At 46.4% G+C, this 13658-nt stretch overlaps 1 protein-coding gene across 2 annotated transcripts in view; it reads left to right on the plus strand.

The window, feature by feature from the left end:
- The first annotated feature begins 57 nt into the window (after positions 1-57).
- Positions 58-13658, plus strand: part of PCGF5 (polycomb group ring finger 5) — a 46479-nt gene continuing 32878 nt past the window's right edge. For both annotated transcript variants that reach the window (XM_019502595.1, XM_019502597.1), the window contains exon 1: positions 58-340. In XM_019502595.1, the coding sequence (XP_019358140.1) occupies positions 229-340 (112 nt within the window). In that variant the 5' untranslated portion in view covers positions 58-228. The remainder of the gene's footprint in view (positions 341-13658) is intronic.

The raw sequence follows: 13658 nt of genomic DNA on the forward strand, positions 1-13658 counted from the left end.
ACCCCGGCCAAGTGTTGCGACACGGCCCGGCCCCGCCGCCCGCCTGAGCTGACCGCTCTCCTCCCCGCTGTGCCGCAGGTATGGCCGCACCTGGCCCCGCCGCCGAGCGGCCCGCGGGAGCGACGCCCTGCTGATCGGAGCTGCGGGATCGCCCCCCATGCCACGAGCGGCGCAGCAGCCCTGGTGAAGCCCGGCCCGACGCTGCCTCCCGGCCCGCCCGCCCCACGGATGGCTGCGCAGAGGAAGCACTTGGTGAAAGACTTCAACCCCCACATCACCTGTTACATCTGTAAAGGCTATCTCATCAAGCCCACCACCGTCACCGAGTGCCTCCACACCTGTGAGTCCTGTGCCAGCCACCGCTCAGGGCATAGCCGCTCTCTTTTCCTTTCTCTTCTTTTTTAAATTTTTTTTGGGGGTGGCCAAAGGTTGTGTCTGAGAGAGTCTGTTCCATACTGGGTATTTCCAAAGGACTCACCAGCTTCTGACCGGGCACAGTGAGGAGCAGGGGGTCCAGCCTGCCTCTTTTACAACAGGATGGTTGGCACTTCACATGGCTGGAGCCCCCCTGAGACTTCTCAGGGACCCGCAGACAAGCAGCAGCATCTTATAAATAGGGTCAGGATCAGCACGGCCTTCACCGCTCGCAACGTGGTTCCTGTGGGAGGCTTGTTGAGACCTTTCTAACCCTATCCTCCTCTTTCCTTACATCTAGGTAGGGACCATGCTAGTGAGTTTCCTTCTTGGGAAAGTAAGGAGTTGGAAACATTGAGTGGCTCTCTGCTAGAATCAAGTCTTTTTGCAGGCACTGGTTTTTGATTGTGTCCATATAGTATATAAACAATAGTTGTATTTGGTTTCAGTATGCAAACTGACTGCCTCCTTTACTTCAGTTAGGAGGGTCTTGCTGCACTGAGCCAGTCATGCTGGGGAGTGTCAGGTTTGAACTTTTTTGTTTCAGTTCTTAAAGCTTTCTTGTATGTTGCTTGTTGTACCAAAAGGCCTAGCCTGCCTCTTGAGTTAGCTCAGCATGGCAGAAACTTATCAAGAAACCGATTTTCCCCTCTTTAGCTCTGTCCCTGAACAACAGTGAAAGACTTGTGAGAGATTATTAAGGTTGCCTTGCATCTATTCACAAGACATGCTTTCAGCCCACATTTCAAGCAGTAGGGCACATGTGTCATTTTAAACACATGAGTAATGTTGTCAAATCAGTGGGATTACTTGCATGAGTAACCTCTGTATAAATGTTTACAAGTTTGTCACTAGAACTTTAAAGTGAGTGCACATATGCAGCTTTTGCATAGCAAGCCATTTATTCGCACCTCTACAATATTTGGCAACTTTACAGGTAAAATTAGAATTGTGGGGGGAAAAGAACAGAAGCCATTTATTTTGTAGTAGATTTTCCATTTGTCAGCCATGGCTAACAGACTTGATCAAACCTCTAAGGTCCCTATGCTAGGGTTTTCTTCATTTTCTGTGAAGCATTGTTCTATTTAATTATGGTTGTCTTTATTAATTTGCAGGACCTGGTGATGCACCCTGACAAATCTAGCATGGAATGACAAAGAGAGCTAAAATGTATAATTTGGAAAAATGATCTTTTATTGTGAACACCGTTGTTTAGGGTTGTGACCATAGTTTTATCTGAACCTTCTCTTTTTACTTTAAGCATACATTTCACAAAAGTTCTTTTGGACCACAGGTTTCCATGTCTGATTGCAGCCAAGGGATTCAAGGCTTTTGGATTTTTTGTTTGCTTTTTTGTGTGTTTTGGTAGATGGTTTCTTTTCTTTGTTAAGCAAAATTTCAGCAAAAATAACTTTTAAAATACAAGGAATATTGTTTTTTCTCTCTTAAACATCTTTCCCTTGCAATAAATAACTTAGTTTGAGGGAACTTTAACATTTAAAACCTTTTATGCAGTTAGTTGAACTAGAAAAAACTGTCTAAATTTGGAGTAAAAAATTGAAAATCGTTAGATCAGAAAAGAGTTCAGACTAGCAAACACAATTTTTTTACAGTGCACTTCTGTTAGGTTTTCAGGTTTATTAATAAAAAATGGTATTTTTGCCCCATAGTAAAACCATAATGAAAAGAAGGTATGCTTTGGTTTCCTCAACAAAATACCTGTTTCTTTTCTTTGTTTTTAATATTCCGGCTTTTTATGGTGACATTTCTTAGGGTCCTTATAGTTGCAAAGGATTTATGGGCCTCAGAGTCTTTTGCAAAATTGGGAATTAGCCAGACTTCCTTTAAAGAAATCTTGGTAGAGAGAATGTGGAACTCTTTGAAGGACTAAAACGAAACTGAAACATTTAAGTTTACTTGACATTAAAGCAGTGTGGTGCTTTACCCTTTGGCTCCGTGGGTCAGATGAATGGTTCAGGGCTGGTCTGTGAGCCAGATCAGGCCCTGGGCACCAGGATTGGGTTGTGAACCCCCTTTGCCTGTAACCACACTCCACAAACGATCCTGTGCCATCTCCACTAGCTAGGTGCGCAGAGATTGGACTGCACCAGGATTTGGCTTCACAACACCTCAGCCTAGCCCAGTGTACTGGGATTTGGCCCAGCACGCCAGGATCAGATCCTGTGCTGCCTCTGCAAGGCCTTGTGCACCCAGTAGTAAGCAGGGTCAAGTTATCGTGCCCATGGGGCTCCCCACAGTTTCAGAAATTTGGCTGCCACTGCCCCCCCACTGCCAAATCCTCATACCCCTAGGGAGCCCCACAGGCTGCATGATGCAGCTCTGGGGGCTGGATCTGGCCTGTGGGCTACAGGTTGAGCCCTTCTGTATTAAAGTATTACATACATAATAAAAGACCATTTGTATGGTGCTCAATTCTGGAAGATGTTCTAATCATTATTATATACTGTATACTTAGAGAAGATTTAAATTTTTTAAAATGTTACTAGCATTTTAAAACCATCTCAGTCGCATCCAAAGTATTATCTCCTAATAATTGTTCTTTGCACCTGCTTTGAATAATCATGTGCCAGATTTCAAGTAATTATTTTTTATATATGATCTAAATCAGTTGATGATGTTAACTTAGCAAACAGGGTAAAAAGGTGAACTGATATACATGGTCTCCAGTTATTATACAGAGTAGTTAATATAAGCTGGCAATTTCAAATTTGTTTTAGTAAAATAGTGAAAAAGTGCCATGAATCTTCCTGTAAGCAAAGTGTTGGGGCTTTTGAGCATATTGGACCAATATTCCTAAGAAATTAAATCTACTCTGTACCAACAGAACAACAGAAGTTTAGATACCAGCTATTCAATATTTCTTGAACTTTCCTCTCCCTATTTTGGAAGAACTACCTTTAGTAGTTAAAAAATAATTCACTATCTGTATTTATTTAGTGCTTGGCTTGTTCTTAATGCTACCAACAAGTATTTTGTAATATGAATTAAGGCTACCAACATTTCGTATGCCCCACTAAACAGCCAAAGAAGGCAAGATGCAAGGGTGATGTTGATCTCACCAGAAAAATCCTTGCCTCTCATTTCCTGGTCCATCACAGCTCCAACATCACTCCAACACTACCAAAGACAGCAAGGATTTTTAGTCACTACAGACTCAAGAAAACTGGATGTGAGGTAGAGGCTGAAAGAAGTAAAGTTCCAGGTTTCATAACCCATCCCTTTAGCCACTCAGTCCTCCAGTGGAGTATGTACTTAATAATTCTAAAAGAATATTAAAATTTAAAAAAAAACCTACCATACTAAGACACATTAGGCTGTCTATAATCTTGGCTGCATCTAATAGGTGAATGATTAAAGCTATGTTTTTTTACTAATTTTTTTTCTGGCAAAATGACAACTTGTCAGCCATGACATAATTTGTTACGTATATGTCGGCAGACAAGGTTCTTTGGGTGAATCTGGTATCTTTTATTAGACCATCATAAATAGTTGGAAAACAATTTTTAAGCAAGCTTTCGGGTTCAAAAACCCTTCATCAGGCTTTTGAAGTTTCAGCAGTTGGTGTGTGCTCTTCCTGGATGGAATGAAAAGTAAAGAAGCCAGAGGCTGGGTTGCTATGCACATAAAATAGGCAGTCAGTGAAGATATAGACTGAGGAGCCAATGGGTGAGAGAGAGAGACTGGGTGGGTGGGGATAGAAGGGGGATGAATAGTGCAGAAGTACCTGGGAAGTCCGATGTCAGGCAGATTGTGTCATAAATCCAATCTCTATATTTAGTCCATGATTTTTAGGATCCAGAAGGTTGATGAAGTGGAGTGCATAGGCTCATCTATCTTGTATACATCTTGCCTATCTTATGCATCTGCCCATGATATCTGACTGCCTGTCTTGCATGCAGACGAGACCAGCCTCTGTCTGCTTTACTTTTCATTCCATCCAGGAACAGCACACACCAACTGCTGAAACTTTCTCAGCCTGACAAAGGGTTTTTGAACCCAAAAGTTTGCTTAAAAATTGTTGTCCAACTATTTAAGTTGGTCTAATAAAAGATATCAGATTCACCCAAAGAACCTTGTCTGCCTATGTCCTTAGATGGACACGGCTACAACGTACACCCTTACGTATATATCTGCACCTAAGAGTTTGCCTATTCCTGTTTGAGTGTATTGTGGCAGTTGGTTCATTGTGCTGCAAGCAGCAGTCATCTGCTTCAAGGATTATGAGGAGGTTTTTTAACAGTGTTTCCATGTTCTTCTGCCTAGGGATATAGTGTCTTGTCCCTGTGAGGGGGGCAAAAAAAGGTTACAAGTAGTTTTTTCACATCTGAAACTTCAGGTTCTCGTGTTGTATGGAGTTTATTGCTTGATGGTGTGGAAACAGAGCAGAAATGGTAGCAGTAGTCAGCATTTGGAGGTGGTATTGGACCATGAGGCAGATGCATATAAAGAGGCTATTCCCATGTGCTTTGCCAGAAAGAACCAGAGAGAAGGTAAACTCTATGAGCTACACCGATTTGTGAGAAATTGTTATCATAGTCTAAACTGTAACTGAGTGACTAAGAAACCTGTGTATGACACCTTGCTTTTGAATTTCAGTGTGTATAGTTGACAACAGCACTACATTGCAAAATCATCCCTGTTAGTGCCACTGTCCCTGTGGAAAACAGAGTTTTTATAGCGGTCTGGAGACTGTCCAAGAACACTGACTAGTTCTCCCAGAGAGATTACTTCAGTGTGCGGGAGAACACATTGGATGTATATTGCAGGGAAAAGGTTTGTTGCCGTAAGCATGTCCTTTTGATCCGTATCATCAAAAATACTAATATTGTTATGATAATAGAGTACTTCACACATTGCCTACTCTGTAACTGTTGGGACTGTTGATGATGATCACTTTCGAGTTCTTTCACCTCTGTTAGTCCACAGAGTTTTTCAAGTCTAAATCATGTTACTTTAATCATGTAGGATGTGATGGAACACGGAGAGTTCTTCATGGAAATAAATGCTATTGTCTCTCAACCCTCAAGTGCTGTTGTACCAGCTGGGACTTTTTAGGGACCCAGCCTACTATTTAGCTAATAATGCTAAATGCGGATGATGAGAATATTAATGAGTGGCACCTAAAATACTCCCTTAATCCCTCTTAGATATCTTGTAGTGCATCCAGGTCAGGGGAATAAAGGATAAAGTGTCATTATAAGAAAAAGTCTATCCACATAAACAATGATGCTGTTGAAGGAGGGAAGTACTAGCTTTATGCCAGTCCACACAGGGAAATGACCAGGGCCAGAACTTTCAAAAGTGCCTGCTTCTCATTGCAAATGTATAGCTAGGAATTGTAAGTGCTGTGAATATTTTGATTTGTTCTACAAAAAAAAATGTTGCATGCTAAACTAACTAGTTAGTCCCACTGCCAGCTCACAGCAGAACTCCATCCAAACTTCCTGGCTTCAGACAAACAACCTCAGCCCCTCCACCCTCTGGAACCTAAGTAAATTAGATGCAACTTGTAGTGTGTTCTAAAGTTCGGTGGACCTATCTTATTCTATATCAAGGTATAAGCAGGATTCCAAAACAAAAAACCCTTTGTGGTGGTATCTTGTTATCCATATTGCTTGTTTTTCAAACAAGGTTGTCCAGACTCAACAGGGCATAAAATGAGACTCTCCAAGCGACCATGGAGCCAGTGAACAGGGGCAGCAAACAGGGCGAGCACTTTGCACACAGTTTGCTGGGAGCAAGAGGGGAAAGGGAAAGAGAAGCCAGGCACAAGGCAGCAGATCCTGCCCAGTGAAGGTGAGTGATCCAGAGCTGCCTGTGCCTTTCACTTGCTGAGTGTTTGTTTGGTGGACTGTGTATGTTTGGGGCACATGCTGTGAGAAGTTGAGAGTGTTGCTAGCTAAGTGATTGCTGCCTGTGCCTGCGAGAATATCTAACACGGTGGCAGAGCCAGTCCAGACCCAGCAGGGTGTAAAAGGAGACTCCCCAAGCGATCAGGCAGGCAGCAAAAAGGGCAAGCTGTTTGCTGGTCAGCTCACAGATCAGTTTGCTGCCCCCCTTGCCCTCTCCCCCTCTGCCCCCCCTCCAACTCCACATTTGAGGGGAGAGCCTTTCAGCCTGGTATGAGGAAGGAGGGGAAAAGGAACTCTTTGAGGCCAAGGAACAGTAAACAGGCCAGCTTCTAGTCAAGTTTGCCAGGGAAGGTGTGCTTGGAAGAAGGGAATAAGAAAGAAGAGTTAGATTAATAGACCCAGGGAAATAGCTGGAGGCCATTGTAATACCAGAGCCACTGTTTCTGCTTGCATCTGTGACGTCTTTGTCCAGGCAGGACCACTTGCCACTGAGGCTTCCTTCCAGGTCCAGGTTTGGTGCTGTGGGGCCTGTGGCTTGTAGGTTTTTTCCAATGACGGGCTGATGGGAAAGTGCCTGTAACAGTGCTTCCTTTTGGTGTGTCTCAGGGAATAGGCCAGAGAGCTACAGGAGGAGGTGATGAGGCTCTGAAGCATCCTCTGCCATGAGGAGTTCATTGATTCGATGCTGGAGGAGACCTCTGGGACTGGAGGAAGAACTGCCAGAGGAAACACTAGAGAAGGGAGAGAACATGGACTCCCAGGAAAGTGGAAGCTTGTGACCTCTGGCAGCAAGCAGAAATCTTCATCTCCACCTGCAGCAGTTCATCTGGAGAACAGATATGGAGTCCTAGCAACAGAGGGCGAGGAGCACATTCTATTGGAGGAGGACAGGACAGGCCTTCCCAAGTTGGGAAGGATAGAAATCACTGCCACCAAGAAAAGGTGCTGGGTGGTGGTGGTTGGAGATTCTCTTGTGCAAATGACCGGGGGAACCATCTGCTGACCTGACCTGTTGTCTTGGGAAGGCTGCTGCTCGCACAGAGCCCAGATCTGAGATATCACAGAGGGATTACTGAGACTCATCTGGTCCTCTTATGACTACCCCATGCTGCTTATCAATGTGGGCACCAATGATACTGCCAAGAGAGACCCTGAGCAGATCAAAAGTGACTACAGAGCTCTGAATGTAAGAGTGAAGGGGACAGGGGCACAGGTAGTATTCTTTTCAATGCTTCCAGTCAAGGGAAAGAGCCCACACAGGAATGGATGCATTGTGCAGATCAATGCCTGGCTGCACAGGTGGTGTCACCAGCAGGGATTTGGCTTCTTTGACCATGGCTGTTGTTCTAAGAAGGATTGCTAGGAAGAGATAGTATCCACCTGACGAAGAAAGGGAAGAGCATCTTTGCAGACAGGCTCGATAACCTAGTGAGGAGGGTTTTGAATTCGGTTCACCAGAGGATGGAGACAAAAGCCCCGAGGTAAGTGGATGACCTGGAGGAAGAGCAAGTAGGAGGGGGCAACAGGGGAAGTGTTCTCATTCTTCCTGAGAGAGGGCAATCGACAAGTTACCTTAGGTGAATGTACACAAATGCAAGGAGTCTGGGAAACAAGCAAGAAGAATTGGAAGTACTTGCAGAACCAAGGAACTATGACATGATTGGAATAACAGGGACTTGGTGGGGTAGCTCACATGACTAAAGCACTGTCATGGATGGTTATAAACTTCAGGACGGACAGGCAGGGGAGAAGAGGATTTGCACTTCATGTAAAAGCCATATGATTGCTCAGAGCTCTGGTATGAAAGTAGAGATAGGCCTGTCAAAAGTCTCTGGGTTAGGGTAAGAGGAGACAGCAACAAGGGTGATACTGTGGTGGGGGTCTGCTATAGACCAGGAGGAAGAAATAATGGATGAGGATTTCTCCAAACAGCTAGCGGAAGTTACCTGATCACAAATCCTGGTTCTCGGGGAGTTCAGTCACCCAGATATCTGTTGGGAGGGCAGTACAGCAGTGCGCAGGCAATCCCAGAAACTTTTGGAGAGTGGGGACAACTTCCTAGTGCAAGTGCTGGAGTGGCCATGCTCTTCTTGATCGTTGCTCACAAACAGGGAAGAGTTGGCGGGGAATGTACTAGGAGATGGAAATTTGGGCAGCAGTGACCACAAGATGATTGAGTTCAGGATCCTGAGGAAAGGAAGGATGGAGAACAGCAAAGTAAGGACCCTGGACTTCAGAAAAGCAGACTTTGACTCACTTAGGGAACTCATGGGTGGAATCCCCTGGGAAGCCAGTCTGACAAAGAGAGGAGTCCAGAAGAGCTGGCTGTAGAAGCCTTACTGAAAGTGTAGGAACAAACCATCCCAATGTGCAGGAAGACTAGCAAGTATGGCAGAAGACCAGCTTGGCTTTAGCATGGAGCTCTTTAGTACAGGTTTCCTCAGTTTATGCAGCCTCTTTATATGCAAATTTGCTCTTAAGCAGTTAATAGACATAAATTGTTATATGTGAGGTAAATTAGCTCGTATACGATCAGCATAGATGCCCAAACAGGTAAGTGTGTGGGGGGAGGAGAAAGGGCCATATCCCCACTCACCCCTGTCCCCACTCACCTCAGCTCCTGCTGCAGCTGCCCTGGGAGCGGCTGATGTCAGCTCCCTGTAGCTGCTGGGCTGCACCATGCCCTGGTGCAGGCAGCTGGTGTTGGCTGCTCCCAGGGCCGCTCCGGCGCAGGCTGGGGTGAGTGCAGACAAGCGGAGCCCCAGGGTGGTGCGGGGTGTGGCACTCACCCCAGCCCTTGGTGCAGCAGCCCTGGGAGCTGCTGGTGCCAGCTGCCTGTAGCCACTGGGCTGCACTGTGCCCCAAACCCCCTGGGGCTCTACCTGTCTCCACTCATCCCAGCTCCTGCTGTACTGCCCCAGGAGCAGGCGATGCCAGCTCCCTGTAGCCACTGGGCTGCACTTGTGCCCTGTTGCAGGTGGCCTGCGCCAGCAACTCCCAGGGCTGCTGGGGTGAGTGCCGCACCCCACACTGCCTGGGGCCCTGCTTGTCCGTACTTACCCCAGCCCATGCTAGAAAGGCCCTGAGAGCAGCCAACATGGGAACCTATCCCTATTTCTTACATTATAAAGTTGGTTTGCTTTATGCGGTGTTCATGTACCGCATAAATCAAGGGAAACCTGTAAACTAAATCACAACAAAGAAGCTTATAAGAAGTGGAAACTTGATAACTAGGGAGGAGTATAAGAGTATTGCTGTGGCATGCAGGGATAAGATTAGGAAGGCCAAAGTGCAATTGGAGTTGCAGTTAGCAAGGGATGGGAAGGGGAACAAGAAGGGTTTCTACAAGTATGTCAATAACAGGAGGAAGGTCAGGGAAAGAGTATGGGTCTCTTCCTGAATGGGGGATGCAACCTAGTGATGGAGAATGCAGGAGGTGAAGTACTCAATGCTTTTTTCACCTCAGTGTTCACAGGCAAGGACAGCTCCCAGATTACTGCACCTGGCACCACAGTTTGGGGAGGAAGTGAGTACTCAACAGTGGTGAAAGAACAAGTTGGGGACTATGTAGAAAAGCTGGACATGTACAAGTCCATGAGGCCAGATGGGATACACCTGAGAGCACAGGGATTTGGTTGATGTGATTACAGAGCTGCTGGACATCATCTTTGAAAATCAGTGGTGATCAGGAGAGTTCCTGGTTAATTGGAAAAAGGCAAATACAGTGTCCATGTTTAAGAAAGAGAAAAAGGAAGGATCCAGGTAACTACAGACCAGTCAGCCTCACCTCAGTCCCGGTAAAAATCATGGAGCAGTTCTTCAAGGAATCCATTTCTAAGCACGTGGACAAGAAGGGGATTAGGAACAGTCAGCATGGATTCACTAAAGGCAAGTCATGCCTGACCTACCTGATTGCCTCTTCTGATGAGATAACTGGCTCTGTGGATGCAGAGAGACAGGTAGATGTGATATACTGTGATTTTTAGCAAGGCTTTTGATATGGTCTCCCACAACATTCTTGCAGGCAAGCTAAGGAAGTATGGGCTGGATAAATGGACTGAGGTTGGTAGAAAACTGGCTGGAGCATTGGATTCAGAGGGTAGTAATGGCTCAATGTCTGTTTGACAGCTGGTATCAAGTGGAGTACTCTGGCATAGATCCTGGGGCTGGTTTTGTTCAGTGTCTTCATCAACAACTTGGAAGGTGGCATAGAGTGCATCCTCAGTAAGTTTGCAGATGACATCAAGCTGTGTGGAGTAGTAGATACACTGGAGGGTGGGGCTAGGAGTCAGAGTGACCTAGACAAATTGATGGATTGGGCCAAAAGAAATCTCGTGAGGTGCAACAAGGACACATGCAAAGTCCTGTAGGTAAGACAGAACAGTCTCATGCACTGGTACAGGCTGGGGGCTGACTGGCTGGGCAGCAGCACTGCAGAAAAGGACCTGGGGTTTACAGTAGACAAGAAGTTGAATATGAGCCAATAGTGTGCCCTTGTTGCCAAGAAGGCAAACAGCATACTCGTCTTGGTAGGAGTATTGCCAGAAGGTCAAGGGAAGTGATTCTTCCCCTGTGTTCAGCATGGATGAGGCTACATCTGGAGTACTGTGTTCAGTTTTGGGCCTCCCACTACAGAAAGGATGTGGACAAACTGAAGAGGGGCCAGCAGAGGGCAATAAAACTGGTGAGTGGGCTGGAGGATCAAGACCTGTGAGCAGGGATTCGAGTTTTCCATTTCCCACAGTAAAACAGACAGAAACACAGATTTTCCCCTTTACCTGAGGAAAACGCAGATTTCTCGTTTTAACAGAGAAACCCATGGATTTTGCAGTTTTACAAAGACCTATCTGCAGGCTGGCAGATTTCCAGCCTGCAGGGACCTGCAGGAGAGCAGAAGGAGGGCAGTCAGGCAGTGTGCAAAGCAGCTCCCATAGGTAAGTTGTGAGGGGGTAAAGGATTGAGGCCCCTATAGCAAGGGAGTTGGGCAGGGCTGGTGGCTGTTGCCAAACACAGGAGGCGGGTTTGGGGCGTGGGACTGCAATGTGTGCCCACCAGGCCCCAGCAAGGAGTAGGACAGGGCTGCGGGTGGCTTGTCCAGGGGGTGAGGCCAGCTTTCCACCACTGCACATTCTCCTGGGGGCTTGGGGGGACCTGTGCCCCCAGCTCTGTATGCTGAACCTTTCATTTTAACCACGGTTTGGGGGGGTGGGTATCAGAGAATTTGAGGGGGTTTTTATCGCAGAAAACCAGAATCCCTGCTTATGAGGAGAGGCTGAGGGAACTGGCCTTATTTAGTTCAGGAAAGAGAAGACCAAGAGGGGATGTGATAGCAGCCTTCAACTACCTGAAGGGGGTTCAAAAGAGCATGAAGCTAGACTGTACTCAGTGGTGGCAGATGACAGAACAAGGAGCAATGGTCTCAGGTCACAGCAGCGGAGGTTTAGGTTAGATATTAGGAAGAATTTCCTCACTAGGAGAGGTTAGTAAAACACTGTACCGGGCTGCTCAGGTGGTGGCATCTCCATCCTTGGGGGTATCTATGACCAAGCTAGACAAAGCCCTAGCTGGGATGATCTAGTTGGAGATGGTCCTGCTTTGAGCAGGGAGTTGGACAGCGTTCCTCAACCTGTGGATCACAACCCAAATATGGATCCCAAGAATATACGAAAGGGTCACGAACAAACTCTAAAAATGGATTTTCCTTTAAAGGAGAAAAACGTGGGAAACTGGGTTTTCCGTTGCAGACTAGCAGAGTTCCAGGCTTCAAGAGGCTGCATGGGGCTCCCCATACCACACAGACCAGGGGCTGGTGCCTGGGGGTGGGAGACAACGGGTTGGGAGTAAGGGGCTGTGGGTCGAGACTGACTATCAGTATTTACAAATGGGTCCTGGTACAAAAAAGGTTGAGAACCACTGGACTAAATGATCTTCCAAGGTCACTTTCAACTCTAGTTTTCTGTGATTCTGTGATTTATCATTTGAGCATTTTGCTTGTTGCAGTTGTGTACCTAAGGCATATATACATTTAATTAAGTATATAAGTGGAAGGTAGATGCCATGGGAGATTTTCCAAAAAAGTGATTTGGGTCTTCTGTTGTTTTTCTGTTTAAGCTGGATTTAAAGTAATAGTTGGTCCTTTCATGAAATGCTGCATTGTATGTGCATAAGTGATTGATAAACAACTTTATTTATGCTTTTGAACAAAATAACAGGTTAATGTTTCAGATTTTCTTTCAGGAACGCTTTTCTAAATAATGTTATTTTAGCGACTAAAGAATTAATATTGTTAGCTTAATAAAGCTGATTTTACAGAGAAGCTTTTCTTTGTATCAATTGTCTTGTTACTTTGCTGCGGATACAGGAACAGATAGGATAGAGCTGTTGGACTCCTGGCAGTGAAGTTCTTCCCAGTGTTCCCTCCTTTGCCTCAGTGGAGTAAAGATGGGGTTGCCTTTGGAAAGTGATTTACTCTGGTTCTGTGTTTCCACCATTTCCTTGACTTTGGCTGGGTTTGATGGGAATGTGGTAGGGGTGCACCAATAAAGATTTTCTTGGCCAATACTGATGTCCAATTATTAACCAGCCCAAACCAATCCAATTACCAATATGCAGCCTCGCAGCTTGCAGAGCAGCATCTTGCCAGTAAGTTTGGGAGGGGGAGGAAGGACAGTGGAAGAGGGTAGGGGTGTGGGTGGGCAGATCAAGGTCCCCATGGTGAGGAAGGGAGTAGGGCTAGGGCTGGGGTAGGGGCAGGTGCTTCCCAGCCCAGAGCGTGAGGTGTGGAGGACACAGGACAGAGCTGCAGGCAGCTCATCCAGGGGGCATGGAGGTGGGAGGAGGGGGCAGCTCCCGCCACTGCACAGACCCCTGGGGTGGCATTGGGGGCATGTGTCCCCTAGATTTGTGTGCAGTGTGAGGGTGGGCTGCCTGGTGCAGGCTGGGGGCTGAGCTACAGCTGCACTCAGAGTGGGTGGGGACAGGGCAGTGGTGGTACTGGGACTGGGGCTACAGGTTGGGCTACAGCCATCCCAGAATTCGCCATAGCCCCCTTCTCAGTACCTTCACCTGCCCCGCTCACCTCGGGCACAGCCCCCAGCGTGTAGTCTGCCCTCGCCCCACACACAAATGCAGGGGGTATATGCCTCCCACGCTTCCCCAAGGGTGCATACAGTGGCCAGGAGCTTTTTATCAGTGCCAATACGATATGGATTGATATATCAGTATGCCTATAGAATTTGGCCTGTAGCACACAGTATGTTGAAAATGTCTTTTTGCAGAAATAGAAAATTGTGTGAAAAATGTATATGTAATAAAAGCTGGCCGCTTGTTCCAGGGAAAACTAATCAGCATTTTAGAAGCCTCTTTCCCTTC

The sequence above is a fragment of the Gavialis gangeticus genome, unplaced genomic scaffold, assembly GCF_001723915.1.
Source record: "Gavialis gangeticus isolate Ggan-Ray unplaced genomic scaffold, GavGan_comp1, whole genome shotgun sequence".
Taxonomy (NCBI): Eukaryota; Metazoa; Chordata; order Crocodylia; family Gavialidae; genus Gavialis; species Gavialis gangeticus.